Below are 27918 nucleotides of genomic sequence, written 5' to 3'. Positions count from 1 at the left end.
AGATGCACTTTGTGCAAGCTGATATTTCATACTTACAGTCCTATATATCGGATACTAATCCTCAATAAAGGTTTTATTTTGAAAACCACTACCGGAAGTCTCGGTGCCTGTCATTGCGCGGTGACAGTGAATGCAGCTGCGGGTCACTGATCTCTCCGCTCACTCCGCTCAGTGCAGGTGATCAGTGTGGATACAGAACATCACCAGCTTCTCCTCCTTTTCATTTGAATGCGCTTTTTTTTCTTCTTCTTCCACATGAATGGAATTAAAACAAGATCCGGATCCTTTGAACGGGATGAAGGAAGTCAGAAGTGGAGTTTAAATGAAGTCTCCTCTTTTCTTATTCTTCATCTGCATCTCTCCGACCTGAGACCGACTTCTAGCTGAGGAGTGAGGATGAAAAGTTTGCTCTTCCTCACCTTGTGTTTCTCGACGTGTTTCCCGGTGAGTCTCTTTCTCTCCTCCACTAAACAATGCTGAATATTAATGGTGTTTTAGAGCAGGAATAAAGCTCAGATTCCTACTTTTTGCCAACCATTTTAATATTCCCACTGACAAGTAAAGACACATATACAAGGTTATTGAGAGTATTATGAAATATCACATTAATATTGCTTGTAATATTCAAATTATCTTGTGATTGAAATATTCCTATAAGAACATGGAGAAGACCTTTGATTGTGATGACGTAATTACAGTGCTGCAATTTATTGTTTTCATCCTCAATTAACTGCTCATTATCTTCTCTTAAGGTGACAGTTATTTACTTATTTTCGAAGTCATTTTTTTAAAGCAAAAAAATGCCCTAAATTCTGTTTTCTATTTCAATATTTGCTCTTATATTAAAGTAATAATCTCAAGGATTTGAATAAATGTCTGTTTAGTCATGGTCTATTGAATGAGGCAACACAATAGTGGCCGAACCCATGGCTCACTTATGAGAGTTGTATTTGAAGTATTACGAACATTTATTTAAATGTGTTTCGATCTCTGCTTTTGAGGAAACGGTTATTATGGCCGAACGAACAGAGAAAGTAGCGATGACTACAGACGATGAAACTTCTAAAAGAACTACGAATCCAAAGAATAAAGAAACAAAGAGGCAAAAAAAAAACCTGCAATTACTAATTATCACCACAGGTGGCGCCAAAGAGAACAGAGATATAACTTTACATTTTGGAATTGTTTGGTTTGAATAGGGAAGCATCATCATAACATGGATATACAAAACATTTCCATTGTTAATATGTCAGCTTGGACTTTTTTTGGCTGAAGTGTCTTAAAGCTGCATTCTCTCTAGTGTCCACCAGGGGGCGACTCCTCTGGTTATATAGAAGTCTATGAGAAAATGACTGAACATTGGTCTCGTTTGGTGGAACAGTCAAATACCACAAAGATATTCAGTTGTACTGCCGTCCTGCAGCTATTGTCTCACTTCCCTTTTTTCCAGTGTTGATCCACCTCACAGGATAAGCACAGCTCTCTTCCCATAATCCTCCTCTGACTGAAAGCAGACTGGGCTCAACATGTTCACATCACCCAAAACAAATGTGAGGGTTTAATTATCTCACGGAGGAACACTGCCACCTAAAGTACACAAACCCCCTTTCACACAGACTCGTCCGCCCATCCCTCCTCTCTCTTCCCCACTTCTATTCCGGGAGGGATGACGTGTGTCTCTTGCTCGAGGGCACTTAGGAATGTGGGATGGATGCCGTTGTGAAACTGGATCATTGGATTGAGTTTGGCTGTAACTCGGGACACATTGTTGCTTATCGTTCATTCCTTTACCCTCACAGTACATTCACATTGAAGTCGATGGCGTTTGGTGTAAATGTTTGAAACGAGAACAAAGCTCTTTCCAAAAGGAGGCTTTGATCCGTGAGATGTTTGTTTGAAGTTGTGCAGAAATGGGACATATTGTAATACATGATCTGATGATGCTTCCCTATTCAAACCAAAAAGCTCGGTATGCTGCTCAGTGGCAGCTTCAAGGCAATATTGGATTTGCAGGCTGTTATTTTTCATCATATTCATAGATTGGGCAAAAACTTCCGTACTGAAGTAACGTTACCGCCACAGTTATTTGAACCCAAACCACGACCTTTTCCTAAAGCTGACCAAGTGCTTTTGTTGACACCACGGGGGCTTTAGCAGGCGCACAGATAGCTCGTGTGACAGCAAAATATCGTAGATATCGTACGAACCTGTTCAACGAGAATACATCGAACTAAAACATAATTATGGTGTGATAATTAAGAGTTAAAAAGGTTAAGCCTATATTTGCCTCTGTCAGGTGTGGCCGAGGCTCCTGGCCGCTGTGGTATATTAACTCCGTCTGAACACGAGTGCGCCGCAGACACAGAGGAGGGTTCGTGTTGAAAAACCTTTTCACCGCCAACGCTGTGCCAGGTCATCTGTGGGGATTTCATCTGATATCATTGGGCAGAACCAAAAGTACCGGGTGTCTGGAAAATCAGCGGCAGATAACAGAGAAACCACGCGTCTGCTAAAACTGTCTTCATTAAGAGAAGAAGAAAAGAAATCCCTTTCTCCAATTATTTGTATGCTTTTGAAGTATGGAATCTCTAGAGATTCACCAAAAGCAATAAAATGCAGTGAAATGCAAAGTTAGTGCTTCATGATGAAGAAACTTCAGGAACAGCAACTGAGGCGGAATCCCTCTCCGATATACCATCAACTAAAATAACCAAGTCTGATCATGGACATGGTAAACGACATCCACATAAGCATTCAAATGCATTTTTCTTTAGTTTTATTTAACATACATTACCCTAAATATCCCAAATATCCCATGGAATGAGGAATAGTAATCCCACATTATTCATTATGCATGAACAGTAATTATTATTGTGAGTTATTCTCAGACGGATAGCGCTGGTTGTTGTGTGTAAAGGGTGTGTGTGTGTGTGTGTGTGTGTGTGTTAATTACACTGGAACATAATGGATTTGGACGCCATAAATCGATGCCACACTAACGTAGACCAGGGTTTTCCCGCCTGCTGTGCTGGTTTTATATTTTAGTGATTGGCCCGGACTTTTCAGCTCAGTCCTTTTTAATTAGGATGTTTTTTTCCCAATTAAAATGCAGTAAGAATTGTGTGAGATTTAGTGTAGTTTCTGTCAGAGAGCTGATTTTAAACGGCACACGGGGCTGTAATGAGAGGAACCGGTCAGATTAAACTGATGCCAGAGGTTGAGCAGTTATCCAGAGGTCTAAACCTTCACATCAGAGCAGCAGAACACTGATGACTCTTGATCTGCATCATGGTCCAGACACATTCATTCTTTAGATACTCGCAGAGGCGAGGTCCAAAGAAAACGCATAGTGGTCCTGAAGCCGTTCACTAATGGAGCCAGCCAGGTGATGGTTGTGGTGCCGGTCGGTGTTTTCGAGGAAGCGAATGGGATGAGTCACCCGAGACTCACGGTGGGATCACATAGCGGCCTCCGCGCTCACATGGAAATGTATTGATTTATCTCTGCAGGCTGTGTGGGGGTTCAGGCTCCTGCAGTCGGTTTACTGCTGTACATGTTTCCCCGTCACTGGAAGGATAACTGCATTCTCTTTCTCTCTGCGGGTTGACAAGAGCTTCTACCACCTTCGGAGTGCTGGAACTCTTTTAAGTGCCGCATGGTGGTGGAGATAAATATAAAGCCGCTCGTCTCGCGGCGTTACACGGTGAAAGTGTTTGTGCCGCCGTGTCGTGTTAATGATATGCCACTTAAATGAGACTGAAGTGGACTTTTGTTAACAAGTCTTCATTTGTATTTGTAATATTATTCGTTTATACAACAAAAGATTGATACTTGGCGTCTGTGTAATGATACAATATTGCCACAGAACATATCGTGACACTATGATTCTTTCTCCCACTGCTAAATGTTCACGTGACAAAGACCTCCAGAGGTTGTGGTATTCATGACGTTATCAACAAAACATCAGACTTTAACACAGGAGACCGCTATTCGATTCCCATATCCAACCGTCAGTTAACAGTGTTGTTTTTAAAGCCTTGCAGCAAGACACTGTACAATTTACAGTATCTCTACTGCATCAAAAGAATACGGCATCTTACTGTAATCAACATTTATTAAAGTATTTTACTGCCAGCAGTTTAACCATCAAGACTTTGCGCAAATGACAGTACAGTACCGTATCAGAGAAAGACAGTAACAACCAAAATGTACTTTTATCTTATTTTTATTTGTCAAATTTAAGCAGTGAAAAGAAATACTTCACCTTTGGGATCATGGGAGCAAGTGTTATGACTCCCAGAATGCATTGCTTTCACAGCGATGTACAGTATACAAATAATACAGTAGTTTCACTGTAAATGTACATTGAAGTGTTACAGTGTGTGTTTGTTATGTTGACGAAGGTCCCGTAACCAAATGAGCCAAAAGGATGAACCCATTTCACATTATCGTTATTCTGGATTGGAAATTGTAGCAGGAAATTATTATTCATTTCAGTTTAGATAATGATTGTGAAAATATAAAAAGACAGACGTTTGACCTCACATATGGGAGTTTGAAAGTATCTGTTGTTGGAGTCAGAAGATCTTCTGACATAAGAGAAGTCAATGAAACCCGCAGGTCTGAGTGCACAGCATCTGTAACATGAATAATTCAGTGTGCATCCATCCATCCATCCAGCAGTGAAACCGAGCTGGTCGTCTGCCTTTGACCACCAACTGGAAGAATCCACATTTTCATCTCCATTACAGGACGCACGGACACTAATGGGTTTAGATTGATAGAACTTTATTTATTTTATAGAACTACTTTTATCATGTATTTAATAAAGCGTCAGTCAGAATAAATCCATACAAGTGATGTACTGTACTCTTCTTCATTCCACATCTGAATGTTTTAGAGAGACGACAACATTATTTCATTCCTGAGTATCTAAAAGATCCAGAAACAAAACTCACCCTTTGGTCAACAAACCTTTGAAGTTGCCCACGCTGTTCATAATTTCATGTTTGCGAGTTTCGGGGTAATATCTTTTCCAAGGAAAGCTGTCTGCTGTCTTGTTGTATTCAGGCCACAGGGAGCAGCCCGTTATGATTCAGCACAGAACGCTAACGCAATGATACGAAACACTCGCCTCCATTATACGCACACAACACGGCAGAATATAATAGAGGCACTAAACATATTAAGGGCTCTCTTTTGGTGTCGGTTTGAATGAAGGTTTATTCCACTTTAACTCACATATGAATAAAAGCATCAGCTAAATAGACCTCAATGGGACTGACGCTGCATATTGTTCCAAACACTCGTTCTTTTGTTCAACAAATCCCATGAAAAGACCAAAAACCAGCCCTGAGCCCAATCATTCTTAGTGATGACATCACTAGAGCACAAATATTTGGTTTCAGTTTTCAGACAATGGCTCTGAAAGCAAAGATAGTGTTTTCTCAGTTTTCACAGTTTCCTGTTTTGTTTGCTCACTATATGTTGTCATTATTGTTATTATGGATAATTGGGCTACTTATTGTTTCCTTTGCTTCTTTTCTGTTGCTTCACTGTCATTTTTTTACAGTACGTCTGGTCATGCTCAGGTAATCAATATGATAATAAATCAAGAGAGAAGTAGAGTCTATTTCTATACAACCAGAGGAGTCGCCCCCTGGTGGACATTAGAGAGAATGCAGGTTTGAGACATGAAGCAATGGTTGCTGCTTGCTCTTACAATGTAAAATGTCACGCTCAATATATCTTACTACTGTATATTTCACATATTGTACATTTCTATTTTCATGATTATGTTTATTGTGAACTTTATTCAGCAAAATACGAAACCTTGTCTGTGAAAACCAACTTGACAATAAACCAACTTCTGATCCTGCTTACGAAATATTCAAGAATATCAGAATTGGACTTTAAGTTGAGAGACTCTGCTCTGATGGACCTCGAGGAGTGAAATCCCTCCGTGATGCTGGAACCCGTGAGCAGATGGTCCTAACAGTCCTAATTCTCTGGATCCGTAGAGTCTCACTTTAGTTCCATGACTTGGATTTGGGGGCAGCTGTGGCATGAAGGAGAGACCAGCAGGCTTGTTACCCAATGGACCAGCTGGAGAAGTGCCCGAGCAGAGGCCTTTGAGCAAGGCACTGAAGCTTGAACAAGCCCGGTGTAAATCCCTGTGTAACATAAAGATATAAAGATTTTTCAGTGAATATTAAAAATCATAACGTCAGAGCTTAACAGTGGATTTTTGAAGTGAAACACAGTTCTGAGCTTGTTGGAAGAAGCGAGCCTCATAATCTCTAAGTCGCCCCTGGAGTGTGGTTGTTGTGCTAAAAGAAAATCAGGAAACCACATTTTGTGCAATATGATAGAAGCTTTGTCTCTTAATAGGCTGCCCACACACTCGTACACACACACACACACACACACACTGTGAACACTCTTTTACAGAAAGTCTTTGCTTTGGGGATCCGTTACACATTAAACTGCCTATTTGTTGACGTCTGACACCACATTTACACTGGAGGCGTTCAGGGTTTCATCCACAGTTGAAGAATGTGATTAATTTCCCCGATAAACAACACATCAAGGATTTGTTTTGGGATGATATGGCGTATGATATTACACAGTGATTAGTCATCCCATTAAAGCAAGTTCAGAAGGCTTTTACATAAGGTACAGAAATGCACTGAAGCAACATATAAAGGTCCAGTTCGTAGGATGTGGCGGCATCTAGTGGTGAGGTCGCAGATTGCAAACTGACTGAAACTTCTCCGGTCGTCCAGGCGTGTAGGAGAACAGGCGTCAACTTCCGGTTTTGAAAAGTGAAGCAAATGCTTCATGTGTGAAAGCTGCATTCTCTCTAGTGTCCACCAGGGGGCGACTCCTCTGGTTGTATAGAAGTCTATAGAAAATGACTCTACTTCTCTCTTGATTTATTCCCTCAGTAAACATTGTAAACATGAGTTTATGTCTCAATCTCTAGTTTCAAGTCTTCTTCAATACAGCATGATGTTCATTTAGTACATTATGGTCCATTTAGAGTCACACAGACCATAAAGCAGGGGATGCTTTAGGGCGGGGCTACACGCTGATTGACAGGTTGCTGCCAGAGGCGTATGCAGTGTCTCTTCTCCGCATTCCAAATATGGCCACCTCCGTCCACAGGTTGCGATGGCCAAATCACCAAACTCGATGCTTCAAAAAGGAAGTCCACAAAGCAATGAGTGACGTCTCGACGACGACGTCCACTTCTTATAAACAGTCTGTGGTTTTTGAGCATGTATCTCTCCAGCTTTGTAAACTATTGGCCAGTTGGTTTGTGTTCAATCCACACAGCTGGTCGTAAACAGGAAAGAGGCCACAAAGTGCCGTACAAAGCTCTATTGGGACGCGTATTCATAATGTGCTGTACACATGTCCAAAGAATGCTCCTAAAGCCAGAATATCAACATATCACACGTGTTTCATTTTGAATCTGCTCCATTCGGAATCAGGCCTCACTCAGAATATCCAAAGAGAATATGATGTTTACATGAACCACATCAAATCCACTATATTCTGAGTAATGATGGGAGTTGAGTGTGCATGTATAAACGTAGTCTCTGAGGAGTTCACTTTCTCTCTATTTATCTGACATGGAACTTCTGGAAGATGAAATATTGAAATTGGCTGCGGCAGCCATCCAGCACTGTGATAAATATGTTGCTCCTGCATCAGACACGGAGCTCTGAGACAGGTGTGGAAAAAATGCCAAATTTCTTTGACTTCAAACACCAAAGCTCTGAGTCAAAACAATATGAGATTAGTGGAATGGAAAATAAATTAGAGCTGGTGGAAGCCACTGAAAGCAGCATCTGGCCAAGATCGATTCTCTGGTGCGTGAGAAAGAGAAAGAGACAAACAGTGTTTCCATCCAGCTGTCAAATGAATCTTCACCCACACTCACATGTAAATAAATGTCAGTTTTGCGGGCTGCTGTAAAACGAAAGTTACGGACGTAACTACGGTTCTATGAATCCTGGATGACCGCCAGAGGCAGTGCTTAACACTGGATGTATCCCGTCTCGCGCATGCGCAGGTCGAATATTTATATCAACAAAGTCACGTGTGACCTCGGATGACCACCGTCATCTATAAGTTCCGGTGTCATCCTGAGCTCAGTCCTATGGAATCTTCTCGCGAGTTCACGGGATTCCGAGTGACCAAGAACTCTGGCGGTCATCCAGGATTCATAGAACCGTAGTTACGTCCGTAACTTTCGTTCTATTTCATCCTTACTGACCGCCAGAGGCAGTGCTTAACACTGGATGACTTATACCAAAAGAGTCACGAGGAAGCACAGTAACTACCCCTTATAGCTCCGGCAGAGAAAATTGGCCAAGAACCCTCCCCAGTGGGTGAGGGCCGGCAACGTTAACTCTGTAGTGTTTGGTGAATGTGCTCGGCGATGCCCATGAGGCCGCCGCACATGTATCCCCCACAGGCACACCACTCAGGCTTGCCCTCGGTGTGGAGACACTCTTGGTAGTGACCCTTCACCCCGGATGGCCGAGCGCAGCCGCTCGCCTTGTATGTATCGGCAATGGCCTCCACTATCCAGTGGGACAGGTGCCGTTTTTCCTTTTTCCCTTAAAAAGGAGCACAGCCCTTCTTAGGCTCACCATAACTGACTATGCAGGCGGTGGCTGCCATATAAGCTCTGAGGGCCCACACTGGGCACAGCAGCCTTGACCTCTCCTCTCCCGATGGGGGAGGGGGGGGGGGTCAACTTTGCCAGCTGGATAGGCCGGTTTATATGTGACCGTATCCACCCCCTTGGGAGAAACACTGCCTTAGGCCAGAAAGTGACACCCAAGCCATCTGAGTTCCACCTCAGACATGATTCTTCCACTGATAGGGCATGCAGCTCGCCCCCACATTGAGCTGAATTGACAGCAAGGAGAAAACCGTCTTGCTGATAGCCATCTAGGCTCCGCCTGTGCCAGGGGTTCAAAAGGACAAGCATAAGCTGTCCAGTACCAAGGGTAGGTCCCATGCAGGGGAGACCGGCCCTTATCCAGGAGAGACTGTAGAAACTCAGTACAGCAGGCACGGGGCGCTGTACTGGGACCTTGTTCTGAGCCGCACACTAGTCGGAGAACAGCTTCCACCTGTTTCTTGTACTGCAGGCAGGTAGACCGCGCACTGGCATTCAGAATAGTCCGTCAGACTGGTTCTATGCAGCCACTCAGCATACGGTCGGGCCCTCCCGTGACCCCTAATTGAAGGCGGCAGGGATTGGAATGCCAAATCCGACCCTCTAGTTGCGACAGGAGATCCCTCCTGTCGGGGAAGAACTCTGACAAGCTTACAGCAAAAGCAGAGGGAATGGTGGAAAGGCATAAAGAAGATCCTCTGGCCACGTGTGAGCCAGGGCATCTTGACCCAGAGGGCTGGTCCTCCGTCAGGGAGACCCAGTGGGGGCAGTGGGTCGACACGTCTGGCTGCAGCCGCCACTCTCCCGGTGGAGGCTTGTAACGGAACAGGAAACCACAACCTTGTTCCATTCTCCTGGTGGGTACATTGCCCACAGGCTGGTCAGGCGAGGGGCCTCCCAAGTCAGAAGGCCACGGTGATCCCCGTAGCAACTTCTGCAGATCTGGTGCCCCATCGATAGTTCATGGGAAATCACAGCAGAGGTGCTGTCCACCGGACAAGCACATGCTTTCCCTTCAACATGGAAGGAAGTGCTCGAGCGCTAGCTCTAGAACCTGGACCTGCGGTCTTTCAGCAGACAACTGCCCCCAGGCTGTCCCGTTCTGTCACCCTGCACCCGCCTTGAGAGGCAGGTAACTGTTGTGACAATCTCCTGGTGGAATGGAACCGAGCCCCTGGGGCTCGGTTCCTGGGACACTGTTCGCCAGATATGCACTCCCTCCATGGGGATAGTGAATAGATGAATAGACACTGTTTCGATAATATTATTGCCCTGTATCTGTGCCACTTGGCATCCAAGTGAAGGCTGTTCAGCCATCCGCACTGGGGCGACAGACAGGCCCTCATAGGGCCACCCTAATGAAGGTTATGCTCTGAGAAGGGCTCAGGTAGCTCCTCTCCATGTTCACCTTGAGGCCTACCGGGCCATGTGAGAGAAGGCGAGCAGTGTCCTGTGGCGCCTGAAGCCGGGACGGCGCCTAGGTCAGCCAGTCGTCTAAGTACGGCAGTATGCTCACGCCCTGCGATTGCAGGGGGAAAGGACAGCAGTAACACACTGTGGACACCCATGGGGAGATGGGAGAGTCCGAATGGAAGCACCCAGGACTGAAAGTTGTGGTGACGCACCATGGGAACAGGCGTCGATAGACGTGCACCACTCTCCCTTGGAAATCCGCTGATGGGAGAAAGAACCCTGACAGCCGGCCTGGAGACATCTCCTGGCACCCCTGCCGGGGGGGACGGGGACGTAAGTAGGGTTGTATAGGTAGCGGTCCGGCCTCTCAGCAGGACGCCGAGGCCTGTTGCGCTACTAGGGTAAGCTGGAGGCTGAGAAACGGCCTTGTGGGCCAAAAATGGGACCCCTAGGTCTGGGGGTGCAGGCATGTCCCTGCAAAGACCAGAGAACTGCTGCCAGGTCTGGCTAGCTCTAACAGTCCGCTGAAGCGCCTGTACAGCAGCTGACTCGAACAGCTCACCAGGCTCCACTGGGACAGTATGGAGGGTCCTCCTACATGTCTCAGATAGGGGTGACTGCGCCAGCCAAACCTGGCGGCGAGTCTGAACCAGGGTGGACATCATCCATCCACGTTCCCTCGATATGAGCGCAAACGCCTGCAATGAAGCATCACTGAGCAGAAGCGTCGAAGTAGCCCGCTGCAGAGAATCTGCGAGGGAAAGCATGAGGTGGGAGAGGGAGTTGTCGATACGGTGCACAGCGCTGCTGTGTCCTAAGCCCTGGATAGCAGGTCATCTTTGACCCGACATTGGGTCGAGGGCACCTGGCATCGGGCCTCAGAGTCTCCTCAGGGGAAACTGATGGACGCCATAGTCGTCGAACTGGCTGGCATACGTGCAAGGCCAGATTTGCCACCTCCTGCATGGTCTGATGTAAGGCGGGAGAGAGCCCTGGTGTCTCCACCATGCACGCAACTCCCTCAGATATTCCTCGGAGGGAGGAACAGAAAAGGTGGTGAGGGCGGGAAGGTGCCTGAAGAAGGCACTCACAGGTGGATGCTCCAGCTGCTGTGTATGCCCGGCGTGCAAGCGCCATACCAATGACCAGGGTAGGTTGGTCTGGATTCAGCTGCCCTGACAGGGGGAGGTAGACCTCCCGCATCAGGTGTTCCACTTCGGCCAGCCTAGCAGACCTTACTGCTCAAGGCGTGATGCCGCAGGTCCTGCCTGGGTTCTCCCTGCTAGGGCAAGAGGTCAGGGCCGTCCTCCGGCTGAAGAGGAGCTATACAGGTCCTACAGCCGGGAGAGTTGAACATGGCCGCGATACTGGTGGAACCCTTGTCCCACTAGTTTATGCGGAATTCCCAATCAGTCCGAGCGAGAGCGCTCTGCTGAAGGTTGAGAGAACAGGCAGGGGGCAGTCAGTGGCGAGTGATCCTTCGGACACTCTTCCCTTAGCCAGCCGCTGCGGATATTGGTGACCCACCAGTTAGCCTGAGCGAGAGCACTCTGCAACTGCGGAAACAGGTCAGGCAAAGTCCTTATAGTGAGAGGGGCGAGGACACTCTCTAAGCCCACTCTCTTCACTAAGATAGTTGCTGCAGATATTGGTGTCCCACCAGTTAGCTTGAGCGAGAGCACTCTGCCACTGTGGAAACAGGTCAGGCAAAGTCCTTATAGTGAGAGGGGCGAGGACACTCTTCACTAAACTAGTTGCTGCCGATATTGGTGTCCCACCAGTTAGCTTGAGCGAGAGCACTCTGCTACTGTGAAAACGGACAAAAAGAACACAGTCCTTACAGTGAGAGGGGAGCGAGGACACTCTTCACTAAGACAGCTGCTGCAGATATTGGTGTCCCACCAGTTAGCTTGAGCGAGCGAGAGCACTCTGCTACTGTGAAACAGGTCAGGAAAACAGTTCTCCTAGTGAGAGGGGAGCGAGGACACTCTCTTCACTCGGATAGTTGCTGCAGATATTGGTGCCCCACCAGTTAGCTTGAGCGAGAGCACTCTGCTACTGTGAAAACGGACAAAAAAACCCACAGTCCTTACAGTGCGAGGACACTCTCCACTTGGACAGGTGCTGTAACTCTTGGTGTGCTACCAGTTAGCCTGAGCGAGGGCACTCTGCTAACTGATATCCGCTACCGATATGTCCATAATGTTTACAACAATCAATGGACACACAGAGTATTAGCTTAGTCTAGTTAGCCGGAGCGAACTCGACAGCCGTAATGCGTCAAAACCATCAATGGGCACAACCTCAATGTTGATTTAGTATAACTAGCATTCACCGAGTTAGCCTGAGCGAGCACATTCCGCTAACTGTGATCGTTGTAATGCTACAAAGTTGATGGCCACAGCCCCAGTACCAGCTTTGTTTATCTAGTTTCCCACTGAGTTAACCTGAGCGAGGACGCTCTGTTAACTGTGACAGCCGTAAGGATACAAAGTTGCTGGACGCAGTCCCAGTCTCAGCTTTTGTTTAGCTAGTTTCCCACTGAGTTAACCTGAGCGAGGACGCTCTGTTAACTGTGACAGCTGTAAGGATACAAAGTTGATGGCTACAGCCCCAGTATCAGCTTTGTTTAGCTAGTTTTCCACTGAGTTAACCTGAGCGAGGACGCTCTGTTAACTGTGACAGCCGTAAGGATACAAAGTTGATGGACGCAGTCCCAGTATCAGCTCTGTTTAGCTAGTTTCCCACTGAGTTAACCTGAGCGAGGACGCTCTGTTAACTGTGACAGCTCTGTTAACTGTGACAGCCGTAAGGATACAAAGTTGATGGACGCAGTCCCAGTATCAGCTTTTGTTTTAGCTAGTTTCCCACTGAGTTAACCTGAGCGAGGACGCTCTGTTAACTGTGACAGCTGTAAGGATACAAAGTTGATGGCTACAGCCCCAGTATCAGCTTTGTTTAGCTAGCCAGCTAGCATCCAAGTTAGCCTGAGTGAAGACACTGCTAACTGCGAATTACGTCAGATGTAAAGATTAAATCTCCATGTACACAACGCCAATGCGGACTAGTGTCTCACAAAGTTTGCCTGAGCAGGAACACTCTGCTAACTGTGATAGCCGTAACACTGTGAAGGGCGGGCCGACAGCGTAATTCTACGCTCTCGTTAGCGCGCCACTCGATTACTAGAGCGGAAGCGCTCTGCCAACCGTGGAACAAACAACTGTTATAGAAAACAATGTTAATCGATCTTACCGATTGCTGTCATCACGACTTAGCTGACCCTTATCAGACTGGTGACGACCGACTTATAGGGGCGGCCACCAGTCCGGGGCTCGATGTCCGAACGGCGAACACACCGTTCCCTCCGAAGAGGGACAGCTCGTCGCAGCCTTTGGAGGGCGAGAGAACCGCAACTCCGACCGGTAGTCACAAGGCTACAGCGACGAGCTCTAATATGTCTTGATCGTAGACACATCCTTGTTTAAGCTACCATGGTAGCTAACCTGCGACGCGAGAAGAAAAAAAGGACTGAGCTCAGGATGACACCGGAACTTATAGATGACGGTGGTCATCCGAGGTCACACGTGACTTTGTTGATATAAATATTCGACCTGCGCATGCGCGAGACGGGATACATCCAGTGTTAAGCACTGCCTCTGGCGGTCAGTAAGGATGAAATAGAACACCAGTGACTCAGCCTGGCGTGCATCAGCTGAACCATCGCTGTCAGGAAGACAAAAGAAGAAGAAAGCTCGGGCGAACAGGAAGCGATGCAGTTTCTGGTTCGTCTGGAAGTAAATAGAAGAAGTGAGGATGAGCAGAAAGAGACGGCGTGACTGAGGAACTCACACTTCATTACAGCACTGCCTCCACTGTTTGATTGACACGTGACCTTTCGGGGAAGTGCAGCCAAGAAAATGCAAAAAAAAAACACACAAACTGCAGCCCATCGATGGTCTTTTTAAAGCGCAGCGGTGATTGAAGAGAGCGCATGTGTCCTCTTTCTTCTGAGGTTTACTTTGAAAGGACCGCGTGCAGATCGAGCGGAAATTGACACGTGTTGTCAGGACATTCGGAGGAAAACGCACCAAAAATGAAAGTAACTTTTCGTAAGGTACAAACCGTTATGAGGATACGTCGACTGTTTAAAACTTTATTATGTTCATTGTGCAAACGAATGGACATTTTTTGGAAAGAGCAATTTTCCTGCTTGTTATTTAGGCAAACTGACCCTTCATGACCTGCCAGCCAGCTCTCACTCCCAACTCATCAAACACATCGAGGAAGCCGTTAGCGTCCGTTCGAGACTCGGCGGCCTTTCACCTCCATCCAGCGTAAACACATCTGCGTCATTGTTAAACGCTCAGAGCACCTGACGGAGCATGAAGAGCCAGCTGAGGGTGGTAGCGGAGGTTGGATGTGTCGGACAAACACAGGACTGTCACTCAGGAGACCGCTGACCTGTCCCGCTGGAAACTTAGTTATTTAAAAAACATATTTATTGAAAGTAACTTCAAGTACTTTTCTTGCCTCAGTAAACCTGGAGACTGAATCAAACCTATGCTGGAGCTTTAAGTTCAGTTGAAGTGTTTTTGGACATCCCAGGTGCCATTAATGTTTGTGTAACATGACCGGTATGTATTTGTATATTTTCTTTTTTTTACCCACCACCTGCTTTTATGTTTGTATTCTGTTTCCTGTTTGTTGAGCCGAATACACATTTTCCAACCTGGTGGAAAATAAAGATTTATTGTTTTGTATCGTGTTTTGGTCATATTACCTTAACTTCAACAGCATTTCATTTAAACACGTAAAGAACAGCTTCACGTTGAAATATAGTCAAATGCTTTTTCTATTTAACCTCCAAAAACCGGAAAAAATCAGTTGGTGTGTGTGTGCGTGTGTGTGTGTGTGCGTGCGTGCGCGTGTGTGTGTGTGTGTGTGTGTGTGCGTGTGTGTGTGTGTGTGTGTGTGTGTGTGTGTGTGTGTGTGTGTGTGTGTGTGTGTGTGTCCATGCCGCTGCAGTAAATAGAAGTGTTGGTTTTTAGTCATCTTGCCTGGTGAATTTCACAATATTCTGCTGTGTGATATAAAACACTCTCAGAGTCAGTGTGAGCTGCGTTCAGCTCATTTGATTTGGTTTAAATGTGAGCACGTTCCTCGCATTCAGGATTCTTGATTTTGGTGTTTTGATGGTGATATTAAAATATGTGGAGGATGGTTTGCTGTTCGTCCAGTATTGTTTTTGCAGTCTCTGTTTTTTTCCTCATCTTAAAGGCTGTGTGAGTTCTTGAAATGGACGGCAAATACTCACTGCTAACAATGTGTCTGTCAGGAGATCGTCACCCCTTAAATATAATCATAATAATAATAATAATATTTGACTTCTTCCTCCACAGGTTGACGGGCGACATCCAACCTGTAACTTCCTGTTGGAGGTGGCGAGAGACCAGGCGGAGTGTGTGAGGAGGCTGAGGGAGGAGGATGCTGCCGGCAGCCATAAAGGTCACAATCATCACTAAACTAGGCTTTAACTAAACGCCACCTCCTCTACGAACACAGACTCAACCTGAGAAACTCTGTGGAGCTGAACCGGACCTCAACACTCAGAACACTGAGCACAAGTAGAGTTTATTTGTCACGTTCTGTATTGTAGAAAGCGACTGTGTATGCATCCTTCACCGTGTTATTTCACTTCTTTATTGTCATCTGTTGAAGGTTAATCTCTGGTTGGGAGATAATTATTCATGTGACTTCTTAAAAAATACAGCGTGTCAGCATTTGTTTCTGTGAATATAAACTCATATATTACACACAGCCTGCTGAGTGCAGGCATTACAACATAACGCTACTTCTTCCACATGTAGTCAGATATGGTCGCAGCTCTGGATGTTTTTTTTTTTTTGGTCTTCAAAAAAGCATATTTTAATGTTGCAGAGCGGAGCTTTACTGACAAGATGTGCAGGCGAAGCTACAGTGCTCCCAGTGCGAACAGGATGAAGTACAAACAATAATGTATAAACTATTTTGGAACGGAAGAGAAGAAGACGACACACTGAGGCTGCAGCCGGCTCGCTGTTAAAGAGTGACGATACGTTTCTGTGAGGGGAAATCTCAGCACACAAAATAATATGAACGTGGGTCAAGTTGTCTGCGGGTGAAAAGGTTCTGGGGACAGCACTTGTTTCTTTAATTTGGTTGCAAACAGTATTTTAACAATTCGTGGTTGTAACATTTAAAACAGTCCGTTTCGTCGGCCGACTGGGAATAGAGAAACCAGAGGAGGAGGATTCCCCCAGATGTGGGCTGCTGTTGTGCATTTGGTTTCTGTGAAAGCGAACAGAGAGAGCATTGAGTCACTCAGCGGGTAGATGGGCTTTTTCTTCATGCGCTGGTGAGTTTGGATGTTTTAGCCCAAAGACATCTGTCCCCTCTTGCTCTTTTTTTGTCCTCTCTTGCCCTCTCGGTGCCGTTTCCTCTCTTTTGCACCTTCACTCACTTTTCTAGTCAGCGTTGGTTCAGGCCATTTACAGGCAGCTTCCCACATTACAAACACAATAGGAGCGAGTTTAAAGGAGGTCAAAGGTCAGAGCACTTCCAACCAGACTGCTTCTGTCCTTTGCCTCTTGCATTCCTGACATTGAGGTGCAAAAGAAGAAAGGAAGGAAGAAAAAGACGTAATACAGACATCAAGTAATGAAGGAAAGAAGGAAATGATTCGGGAAAAACAGAAGAAAGGAAGCAAAGAAGGAAAAGAAGGAAAGGACAAGGATTAATGGAAGGGAACTAAGGAAACGAGGACAGAGGAACAATAAAGGCAGAAAGACAGACAGAAGGGCAGAAAGAAAGAAATGGAGATGATGGAATAAAGAGGAAAGTAAGAAAAATAATTACAGTTTTCCGGGAAACAAATGTTGGATTGTAGGTTCCTGCAAACCACGGATACGTTGAATCTTTTTGCATTCGGAGGAAGTGACGTAGTAAATGGAGCTACCATTATCGAAAGTTACATGGAATACTGTCGAGGTACCAGTGTCCGAAAATCAACTGATGAAGTCAGATACAAAGGCTTTGGCCCGTGGTTCATCAACGAAGCTGGAAGTGCAGCTGAGTCTTTATGCTGTAGCTTCATTCAGCTTTGTGAGGTTTTTTTTGTATCCTCCCTTGTATTCTGCACGGATAGCGCTTAGATCCTCTACATATGTCTCTGTGCGATTTAAGGAAAGGATGTGACAAATCCATAATGCTTAATGAGTGTCATCGTTTGAAACAGGATATAACTTCTTCTTTTAACGTGCTGTATTTAATTGTTGTGATGAGCTGTTTGAGTTTTCCAAATATTCTTTTGCAGTTTTTGTCCAGGTCTCTCAAAGGGATGAATACAATATGAATACAATACACCGAATACAAATACGTTATTTGGGTTTGAACAGATGTGAATAGCATCTGAATTTGTGCTGTAATATTTAAGGGTTTCTAAACACACAACTAATCATAAAAGTCGCCAGGAAATTTAATTTATTTGCAAATAAAATTTTCAATCTCATTGAGCCGGTTTTCCGTCTTTTTCCCGACAGAGCCGGGATGCAAAGGAACGTGGGACAGCATTGCATGCTGGGAGCAAACCGAGGTTGGAGAGACCGTCACCATCGCCTGTCCCCGAGTCCTCACGACTGTATTCGGCAGAAACGGTGGGTCACTAATTCACTGATGTACATTCATTGATGGGTTTATTTATTTCATATTCAATGTTATAAACAGGGAGATGATTTGGGAGCAGAATGAATGCTGGACTGAACTGTAGATTTAAGCTGGTCGATCGTGTGTCGTCATTGATGTGTTAGTCTTACGGCTCATCCAGCATCTGGATTATTGGACGTACTGTAACATCAGGTATGAAGAATAACTGTTGCTTCACAGAAGAAAAGAAAGTTCATTCCTCTTCATGAAGTCTCACCACGAAGTCCATTTCGCTGCTGCCCTGCAGCTTTCGATCACATCACATGGTCCTCATTCATTCAGCTGTTTCCAAGCTCAAAGAAGGTGATGTCATGAGGGATGAGTATCTAAACTGAGGAGGCTCTCTGCCCTCGTTGCGTCCCACAGTTCTGCGTGGATCTTTGTTTTTTTACCCAGCCAGTGACCAGATGGCAGCTTGGATGTCCGCTCCGAGGCCGTGCTCTTGATCGATGACTAAACACGATGTCAGAGCCAAACGCTCACTCAGACGCTCGCCCGGCAGAGACGGATCCAAAACCCAGAAAGTTTCTACGATGAAATATACAAAAACAAAGTTTGTATAAGATGAACATTGGCTGGAATCTCTTTCCAATCACGACCAAAAAAGACAGAAACACATTCTCGATGTCAGCTTCATGAAGCCGCACGCACTGGACATATCTATCCTCGTGGAACTGGACCCTGTGGTTGATATATTGTCTGAGGTTAGATTGTTAATCCCGATGCAACAATAAGTACACCGCATTTTACATTTGGCAAATTTAATTCTAGTTTTGATCTGAAATTTGAATTTAAAACGATAATTGTCAAATGACCATGCTGCTGTGTTTAGGAACATTGATGTCCTTATGTCATTAAAAGAAAAACATGAATTTACAGTCTTGAAAAATGCTTCCAGAATCCACATCTGGCACAGTCGTCCCTCTTTGTGCTGGAGAAAGAAAGTGTTACACAAACCACTGAAGGCCGTAATCCAAGAAGGCGACGGTGAAATCTCCAAACTCAAGGCTTCATTGCATCAGTCCTCAAACAAACGGATGACCTCAGGATGACTACGTCCACTTCTTACATACAGTCTGTGGTTTGAACGCTTCACAGAGCAGCTTGTCAAGAAAAGCAGTGGTGTTCAAGTGCCAGATGCCACTAAATCCACGCGAGTCCTTTAAAAGTAGGACAAAACCAACAACCGGGCAAACCTCCCCATGCTGACACATAAACAGGACACACAGTAGATCTACAACACAACAACACACATCTGATGTTACCAAATGTAAAACACTAATTCTAAGTTGGTGTTTTTGTGTGAAGATAATTCGCAGCCGTCTCTCTCCGTCTCTCTCCGTCTCTCTTCGTCTCTCTCCGTCTCTCGCAGGTAACATCAGCAGGAACTGCACGTCAGCGGGATGGTCGGACGTTTTCCCGAACATCACCAGCGCTTGTGGCTCGGACGCCATCCAGGACAAGGTGCCGTCGCCGTCTTCACGCCGTCTTCTTCTCCGTCTGTCCTTGCTGTAAATGTCACCTGAACACCAACAGTCTGCGAGTGCGCAGCGGGAACAGCTGCAACGCAACGTGACCCGTTAGTGGCCTGTAATTGATGAAGCCTGCAGGGCTCGTCTGTTAATTAACACGGGGATCTTTAAAGGGTCATCAGCAGTGTGACGCATGTTTAAATGTGAGCAGCTCCCCCTGACTGGCGTCATTGGGAGCAATTTGGTTTTACAAAAGTGTAATTCTGTGAGTCCCAGGATGTGTTTATAATAGCAGCCATTTACATTTAAAATAAGGATCGTTTCAATTGAATGAATTGCAGTCTAGATTTGAGGGCGGAGTGACGACAGAACTCTGAATATGTGACGGTGCATTCATTGCTGATATCTCTTTGACTTTCCCTTCAAGATGATTTGCTTTGTGAGCTGCCTCAAAAGATTTTGCAGATATTTTTGAAACGATTATTCTTGGAGAAGAAAGTATGATGGGAAACAAAACATGATTGTTCTTTTGGAAATGATCAAACTTTTCATCAAATATGTTTGTGTCAAATTGAACCTCCTGCCAGCAGCTTCCTCCTGTTCACTTTGCTCGTTTGGCTCGTTTTGTGTCACGAATGGCTTTGCTGAATTGCCCATTGTGCTGTCCTGCCTCTCTCTCTCTCTCTCTCTCCCCCAGAGACCAGTAGTTTCCACGGAGCACAGGACTGAGCACCTGGCTAAGTTTCTGAAAGAAGACGTTTGACCATGTTCCTCTCCTCTCTCCGTCTCTGCAGCTGGTCTTCTACGTGGTGGTGAAGACGTTGTACACTCTGGGTCACAGTCTGTCTTTGATCGCCCTCACCACAGGGAGCGCCATCCTCTGTCTGTTCCGGTAAATGTTACAATATTATCACATGAAATAAAAGCCTGAGTGGACATCGTGTAGAAGAGACCTGTCAATCACAGTAAGCCCCGCCCTAAAGCATCCCCTGCTTTATGGTCTGTGTGACTCTAAATGGACCATAATGTACTAAATGAACATCATGCTGTATTGAAGAAGACTTGAAACTAGAGATTGAGACATAAACTCATGTTTACAATGTTTACTGAGGGAATAAATCAAGAGAGAAGTAGAGTCATTTTCTCATAGACTTCTATACAACCAGAGGAGTCGCCCCCTGGTGGTCACTAGAGAGAATGCAATTGTTAAGACAGATGTTGCCGCCTTGGATTACACAAACCACAACGGGGGCTGAAGGGCCTCCACGCCCGCCGTCGCCTTTCATCTCAAATACACAAGTTTTGTGAAGCTACACTGTTGTGATGCTATCTTGTTGAAAACACTGGCAACACCTGGGCGTGACTAAAAAATACGAGAATGTGAATTATGCACGATACATATCATACGTCTACGGCTTCTATTGCAAAAGGTACGATTAGAAGGAGCGGATCTGGTCTGAGCTGTTTTTGTCAAGATTGAAAGGAGTAATAAAGTTTTCCGTCTTGGTTTAGACTACGGAGTCTCCGTGTTGTTGTACATTATACATTTAGAATATGTTTGTTACGCACAATGCGATTGGTTTATTCGTGCTGCGAAAGCTCCAAAAAAATCAACCTTGTTCCGGAAGAAAACGTCTCTTTTTTTGTTCACGTGCAACTTCGCTCCAAAGAAAAGCCACGCTCCCACTGTGGAAAGGCCTGAACGAGATGAACACAAGACCAGCACGGAAAAAACTACTTGATTAATTACTGACGAGAACGGCTGGTGTTGATTTCAACACCATTGGTATCAACATTCTACACATTCAGTCTTTATCAACAGAACACGTTTTCATTTTCTATAATCTGTACGTTGTGTATGCGTGTAACGTCTCCACAGGAAGCTCCACTGCACCAGGAACTACATCCACCTCAACCTCTTCCTCTCCTTCGTCCTGAGAGCCGTGGCCGTGCTGGTGAAAGACGACATCCTCTTCAACCGAACCACGCAGTGCTCCAACCAGCCGTCACTGGTGAGGTCCGCCGCCACCGAGGCCCGAGTCGTGTCCTAAAGAGAAACAGGAAATGGATCTACTGTCACAGTTAATTTACTGATACCAGGGTTTGATTCAGTTGGCATGACTTGTTGTTACCTTATACTCTGCAGGCTTTGGAATATATCTTTTTTTACTTCATCCTGAAGCCGACTCTTCCCCCTTAACGTCCCTCCTCTACTTGCCTTCATTTGCTTCTTACATTGGAGAGGAAACGTCTCCGTGGTAATTGAAGGAATACTGTCGGGGCGCTCTGACCTTAATATTCTCATCTACTCGCTGCATGTAACGTCGTGAACTACAAACTAAAGCTCATCCTGCTGGTGAACTCACTTATTGCCCCACATATCAGAATAATTAGCGTTATTGCCTGATAAGCCCTCAGTGTCTCTGTGGAAGCACCAACACTGGTCACATGCAGCCCAGGATGTGCACTCGAGGTTGATATGACAAAAGGACTTGAAGGTTCATTTTTTATCTGCAGTAATACGACATTTTCCATTTGTTGGTCGGAGCCAAAGTCCATAGTCGAGATGTTTGACCCTTGTGTTATTCAGGTGGGATGTAAAGCCAGCCTGGTGTTCTTCCAGTACTTCATCATGGCCAACTTCTTCTGGCTGCTGGTGGAGGGTCTGTACCTCCACACGCTGCTGGTCGTCATCTTCTCCGAGAACAGCCACTTCATCGTCTACATGTTCATCGGCTGGGGTGAGCTTGTATTTAATTTGAGGTTCAGCATTATTGGATCAAGAGGAATTAACTTAGCATCATTAATTTTATTTTTTTATGCTCAATCTTATCTTTTGAAGATGTTTGAACAAACCCGATCTCATTGCAATGACATTCTCCAATTCATGTTATTTTCTAGCATTTTAGGCTTTCCCCATGTCATTTTACACCACGTAACACAACAAAACCACTTTAGGATTAGAAAAAAAACATGCTTGGGCTTAAAATAAGTATGTTAACTCAGTAAAATCTGCACGTAAATGTAAAACAAACACGACTCCAGTGGGGCCGTAGTGTGGCTTGATGTCTGCTGGGTGTGTGAATAAGCAGCTGTTTGCCACCGTATCAGCTTGTTTTTGAGTTTTTCTGCCCCCTAGTGGCCAACAGATTAATGCAGCTTTAAACAACATTTACTTGTCGGTATGACCACTTTTCACTCGTGCTTTCCACGTAATATACTTAGTTTGGTGCTTTTCATAAAACTCATGACATGATTTGATGTCCAACAGAATTGGTTTAATGTTTTAATATGAAATAATTATATTGCAAAAGATAATTAAAAGTGTGAAGTCATGTGATGGGGTTTCAAAGTGTGCTAACTGTAATATATATTTCCTTATATTTGTGTCAACAACTTCGAATCTTTATATGGTATTCACATCATCTATGAAGAAACACATTATTATTATTTATGATATGAAGTAAGGATATGATTAGAAGAAGAAAAAGAGAATGAAATCAATGTTATTCTTCCGTATGATATTTAAACAATCAAACACGCAGATATGTAACGTTTTAGCTCCTTCATATCTGTGTTTTCCTCGTGGCGTTTTGCAGGAATCCCCACGGTGTTCGTCTCTGCGTGGGTGATGACGAGGATTTATCTGGAGGATACAGGGTGAGTGTCGCCAACCAATCACTCATCAGCATGGAAATGTGATTCAGATTTGGTCCTATGTGCACATCTGAACGTCCTTCCACACAGATACAAATTGTATGACAGCAATGTGCATGCTGTGTGTTGTCTGATTAATTATCACATGTATTTTGTTTTGTCAAATGGATATATGAACGCACGTCACTCACTCTTTGGAATTTATTTTAGTTTATTATTTTCTACTTCATTATGCGATAGGAGACGTGGTTTGGGGATTGCATTTCATTAAATCAACAAATTACATTTCATCGATTAGATTAAGCCAGCTCGGTTTACAGAATTAGGACAGAGCAGCGGTCTGACAGGAAAGCACAGCAAACACATCAAACTTTCAGATCTGCTGAAAATACATTGAGTATGTAGCAGCCTGGTTCTCCTTCTGCTAGCAACCATCCACACTTATATAATATATATGTGCTATGAAAGTTACATTATGGTTATTTATGGTGCCTTCAGGTGCTGGGAGAGAAATGACAACCCCATACCCAACTGGGTGATCAACGGACCAATCGGATTCTCCATCATGGTAGGTTGAGGTTCATTACCTGCTGTTTGTTTGCAGGTGTTTCGCATGCTTGTCAGTTATAAAAGCACTTCCACGTGGAAAGAAATGGATGATGATATGAAGGATATATATGCTAACCCCTCCCCTCCTTCAATAACTGTTTCTACGCCTGTCAAGCTTTTCAAAAAAGCAGTGTGTTCGATCGACAGTGTAACCACCCAAAATCTGAGCAAATTTCTGAAACAATTACCACTGGATTTCAGACCGACGTAAAACAATTTAAACCATTGAAATTAAGTTGATAATTCTTGTAGAAGAGATAGAAGTAAAGTAATGTGCTGTTTGCTGGTTACATTTTGAAATAAATGATAGCTACATGAACAAGTAATTGTAGTGCGATGTTTTGCTGCGTTCTTAGGTAACTTATTCATCTTTTAAATAATATCTTCTACTTTTTAGTAAATAAATAAACTCTTGAAGATGAGGACAAACTGAGGTGATCGGCAAAGTCCTCTTAAACAGATTGGATACAGCTTTAGCATGTGAAGAAAATAAAGGCTTAAATATGTCAATCACTAAAATGTGTCTTTTAGCTGACAGTCTTTAAGCTAACAGTCTTTAAGCTAAGAGTCTTTAAGCGAATAGTCTTTAAACTAACAGTCTTTAAGCTAATAGTATTTAAGCTAATAGTCTTTAAGCTAACAGTCTTTAAGCTAATAGTATTTAAGCTAATAGTCTTTAAGCTAATAGTCTTCAAGCTAACAGTCTTTAAGCTAATAGTCTTTAAACTAAGTCTTTAAGCGAATAGTCTTTAAACTAAGTCTTTAAGCTAATAGTCTTTAAGCTAATAGTCTTTAAACTAACAGTCTTTAAGCTAATAGTCTTTAAACTAACAGTCTTTAAGCTAATAGTCTTTAAACTAACAGTCTTTAAGCTAATAGTCTTTAAGCTAATAGTCTTTAAGCTAATAGTATTTAAGCTAATAGTCTTTAAGCTAATAATCTTTAAGCTAACAGTCTTTAAGCTAACAGTCTTTAAGCTAATAGTCTTTAAACTAACAGTCTTTAAGCTAATAGTCTGTAAACTAACAGTCTTTAAGCTAATAGTATTTAAGCTAATAGTCTTTAAACTAACAGTCTTTAAGCTAATAGTCTTTAAACTAACAGTCTTTAAGATAATAATCTTTAAGCTAACAGTCTTTAAGCTAATAGTCTTCAAGCTAACAGTCTTTTAGCTAACAAATTCACGAGCAAATGCGCCAGAGAAAAATATTTAAAGTCCGTCAATCGTCTCTCTCTGCACGGAGCACCCACTTGCTGTTTTGCTGTGTTTCTGCCTTAACTTTTCATTCATTGCTTTCTGTGGGTGGAAAACTGTGCAACACAGCAAAAATAAAATCCTCCCTCGTGTGTTTTTCTGACTCTCTTCAGTCAATCTAATAGCTCTGTTGTTTTTCCTCCCTGTCTCCAAGGTGAACTTTATCCTCTTCATCAGCATCATTCGGATCTTGGTTCAGAAGCTGAGGTGTCCTGACGTGGGCGGCAACGACCAATCACAATACAGGTATCTCACAAGGGGCACAGACGCTAAACCTGCTTGTTTGTCAGTGTAAGCTTGTGTAGGTAATAGTCAGCCAAATGCCCCTAAAAAAAACCAAACAACAACAGATAATCTGAGCCACCCAGAACATTTTCATCCGTCCCATTGTACCCATTGTAAATGGGTCAAACAAACAGGACTTTCAACCAGGAGGCCGGTGTCCCAAAGTGGGTTTTTATTTTAAAGGGACGTTTGTGACATGTTTTCCTGTTGCTTCCGTATGTATTTTACTTAGTTTACTCACTTGTTTCATGCCCAACCTTGATGTTTTCCCTCAACCTAACTTGGTGGTTGTGTTGCCTAGCGAGGTGATGTAAAATGTCAATGCGAAAAGCCTTAAATGCGTAAAATATGACGCATGGCAATATCGGAAATGTTGTGCTATTTATACGCATTCCCAGGAGATTGGCTCGAGTAGGAACAAACGCGAAATCTTTTACACATTAATGGTGCTACAAATAACGATTCATTGCTGTTTTTCTCTCAGGAGATTGGCCAAGTCTACTCTCCTGCTGATCCCTCTGTTCGGGATCCACTACGTGGTCTTCGTTTCGCTCAGTGAATCCATCGCAGAAGCTTATAAAATATTCTTTGATCTGGCCCTCGGATCCTTTCAGGTGCGGTTTCATTCGTCCCTTCACCCACAATGTTATTCTCATTAAAATGTGTTGATGTTATAAATTGACTATTTAAATGTTGAATCATTTGTGATTTTTTAACATTGCTGTGTTGTTGTCTTCAGGGTCTGGTGGTGGCCATTCTGTACTGTTTCCTGAACAGTGAGGTAAGCTTTACTTACATGAAATTTGGTAGTGCAGTAGTGTTTAGTAATGTTAACGACAAGCAAAAGCTGAGCGTGGCCCTTTAAGTTAACATCAATTTGCATAAATCATGATGTCCTTTTCAGCATTTGATTGCTAAGTGACGGAAAAAATGATATCGTTTTAAAAGATTCCCATTAAAATGTCTGCGTTGAGCTGATACCACGCTTACTTAAAAATATGCAGCTTCATTTCAATGTGGTCTGCAGTGGAAACATATGATGGGCAGTAAATTCTATTTTTATTTGGTCGGAGCAACATTTTTTAGTGTGTTGAAATTGTATCATTTTTTTCCTTTTAAAATAATTTTGAATTATATTATTCATCAAGAGCATGTGGGTAAACGAGTGGTTCGGTGCTTTGGAAAGCTGGTGGAAGTTTCATCACTTTTCTATCAGTAACACTTACATTTATTTAGTAAAAAAAAGCCACATTTGTTTATCTGGTTTTGCAGGTTCAGGGCGAGCTACAGAGAAAGTGGCGGAGTATATGTCTGAACTGCCGTCTGAGCAGAGACCACCACTTCAACAGCACCTTCGCCTCCAGGAACGGTTCAGATCACATGGTGCAGTTTCACCGCAACTCCCGAACCCAGTCCATCCTGCGGTCAGAGACCGTAGTGCTGTGAGGACCTGAGGGGATAAAACAAACAGTCTCCAGGTCCAATAGTTTTTACAAAATGATTTCAACACAAAGTTGAGGTGAAGTACCACATGGGTGGGACCTGCACATCGTCCCAGAGCATATTTTGGTTTTAGCTTTACAAATCTCTGCGAGCCTTCAACGTGTACCTTAAGTGGACCTGAAGCAGTTCCGATCCATCCTTTGAGGGTGTGCTTGTGTGTGCTTGTGATTAGTTTTTACATTGTGTTAACTGTGCAAGCCAAGAAAGATCGGATCTCCAGCAACCTCGTATTTTGTCAGTTTTTCCATGACCTGTGAGGTAAGAAATGTACTTACTTTAATCTGTGTATGTTAAAGGCATCGGTTAAATATCTGTGAAGACACCTGTCAATCACCGTGTAGCCCCGCCCTAAAGCATCCCCTGCTTTATGGTCTGTGTGACTCTAAATGGACCATAATGTAGTAGAGTCATTTTCTCATAGACTTCTATACAACCAGAGGAGTCGCCCCCTGGTGGACACTAGAGAGAATGTCAAATGAAGACACTTGTCTTCAGTTTTCAGAACCAGAGGTTGCTCATCACCGCTCACTGTCGCTGTCACACATTGAATAATCGTTCTTTTCCTTTGATGATGGACGCTCCCTGGGAGCTGCCTGACAGCAAATAAAAATCGACGGACAGAAAGCTCTCAAGAAAGTCAGCGGTAAGACTTTAAAGCCCTTTAAAGTCTGTGAAGCGGCCTTCGTGTTTTCTGTTCCGCAATTTAATCTTGCCGTTACTCTGCTTTCGGTGGCTCCATCATAATGGAAATGGGGCAATTTTTGGATCTGATTTACAGCCGTGAACATAACATTTTTGTATTTCATGATAGATAATAAGAATAGTAAAAAAAAAAGAAAAGGATCATCGTTAAGAGTTTTCCAGAGCAGCAGATGTGGATGACATGAATGCATATAAAAACAGGGTGGAACGAACACATTATGAACAGTCGCTCATTACATTATCTTTGTCAACCATTCACACGTTGAAACGTTGAAGTGACATTCCGACGAGCAGCAACATGCTGTGAGAAAGCAGCGATGACATCAATGCGCTGAGCAGATAAACACAATCAGGGACAAAACAAATGACTGAAATGAGTTTATTCCAGGCGGTGATTTGAGAGGGAAATCTTTCATGTTGGCTATTAATGGACCAGACGAGCTCCGTCTGTCTTTGTGTGTTCTCCTCTTTCACATAAACTGTGTAACTAGTTACGGCACATCCGTAGTTATTTCAACCCAAAAAACATTTGTTCTTAAACCTATCGAAGAGTTTTTCTTGCACAACCTAACTGAGTTTCCTGA

The 27918-nt window shown here is 44.0% G+C and overlaps 1 protein-coding gene across 1 annotated transcript; it reads left to right on the top strand.

The window, feature by feature from the left end:
* Positions 1 to 396: 396 nt before the first annotated feature.
* On the top strand, positions 397 to 26575 carry LOC306789326 (vasoactive intestinal polypeptide receptor 2-like; the record flags this gene model as incomplete). Its single annotated transcript, XM_079285223.1, has 13 exons — positions 397 to 444; positions 15511 to 15616; positions 17689 to 17802; positions 19224 to 19315; positions 20118 to 20215; positions 21203 to 21335; positions 21914 to 22064; positions 22923 to 22983; positions 23479 to 23548; positions 24999 to 25090; positions 25614 to 25743; positions 25869 to 25910; positions 26402 to 26575. The coding sequence occupies 13 exons, from the start codon at positions 397 to 399 to the stop codon at positions 26573 to 26575; spliced, it is 1311 nt and encodes a 436-aa protein (XP_079141349.1).
* Between the last annotated feature and the right edge of the window lie 1343 nt (positions 26576 to 27918).

Source organism: Melanostigma gelatinosum, assembly GCF_949748355.1.
Source record: "Melanostigma gelatinosum genome assembly, chromosome: 15".
NCBI classification, from domain to species: domain Eukaryota; kingdom Metazoa; phylum Chordata; class Actinopteri; order Perciformes; family Zoarcidae; genus Melanostigma; species Melanostigma gelatinosum.
Note: the sequence above shows the minus strand (reverse complement) of the source record. Positions and strands in the feature narration are given on the sequence as shown.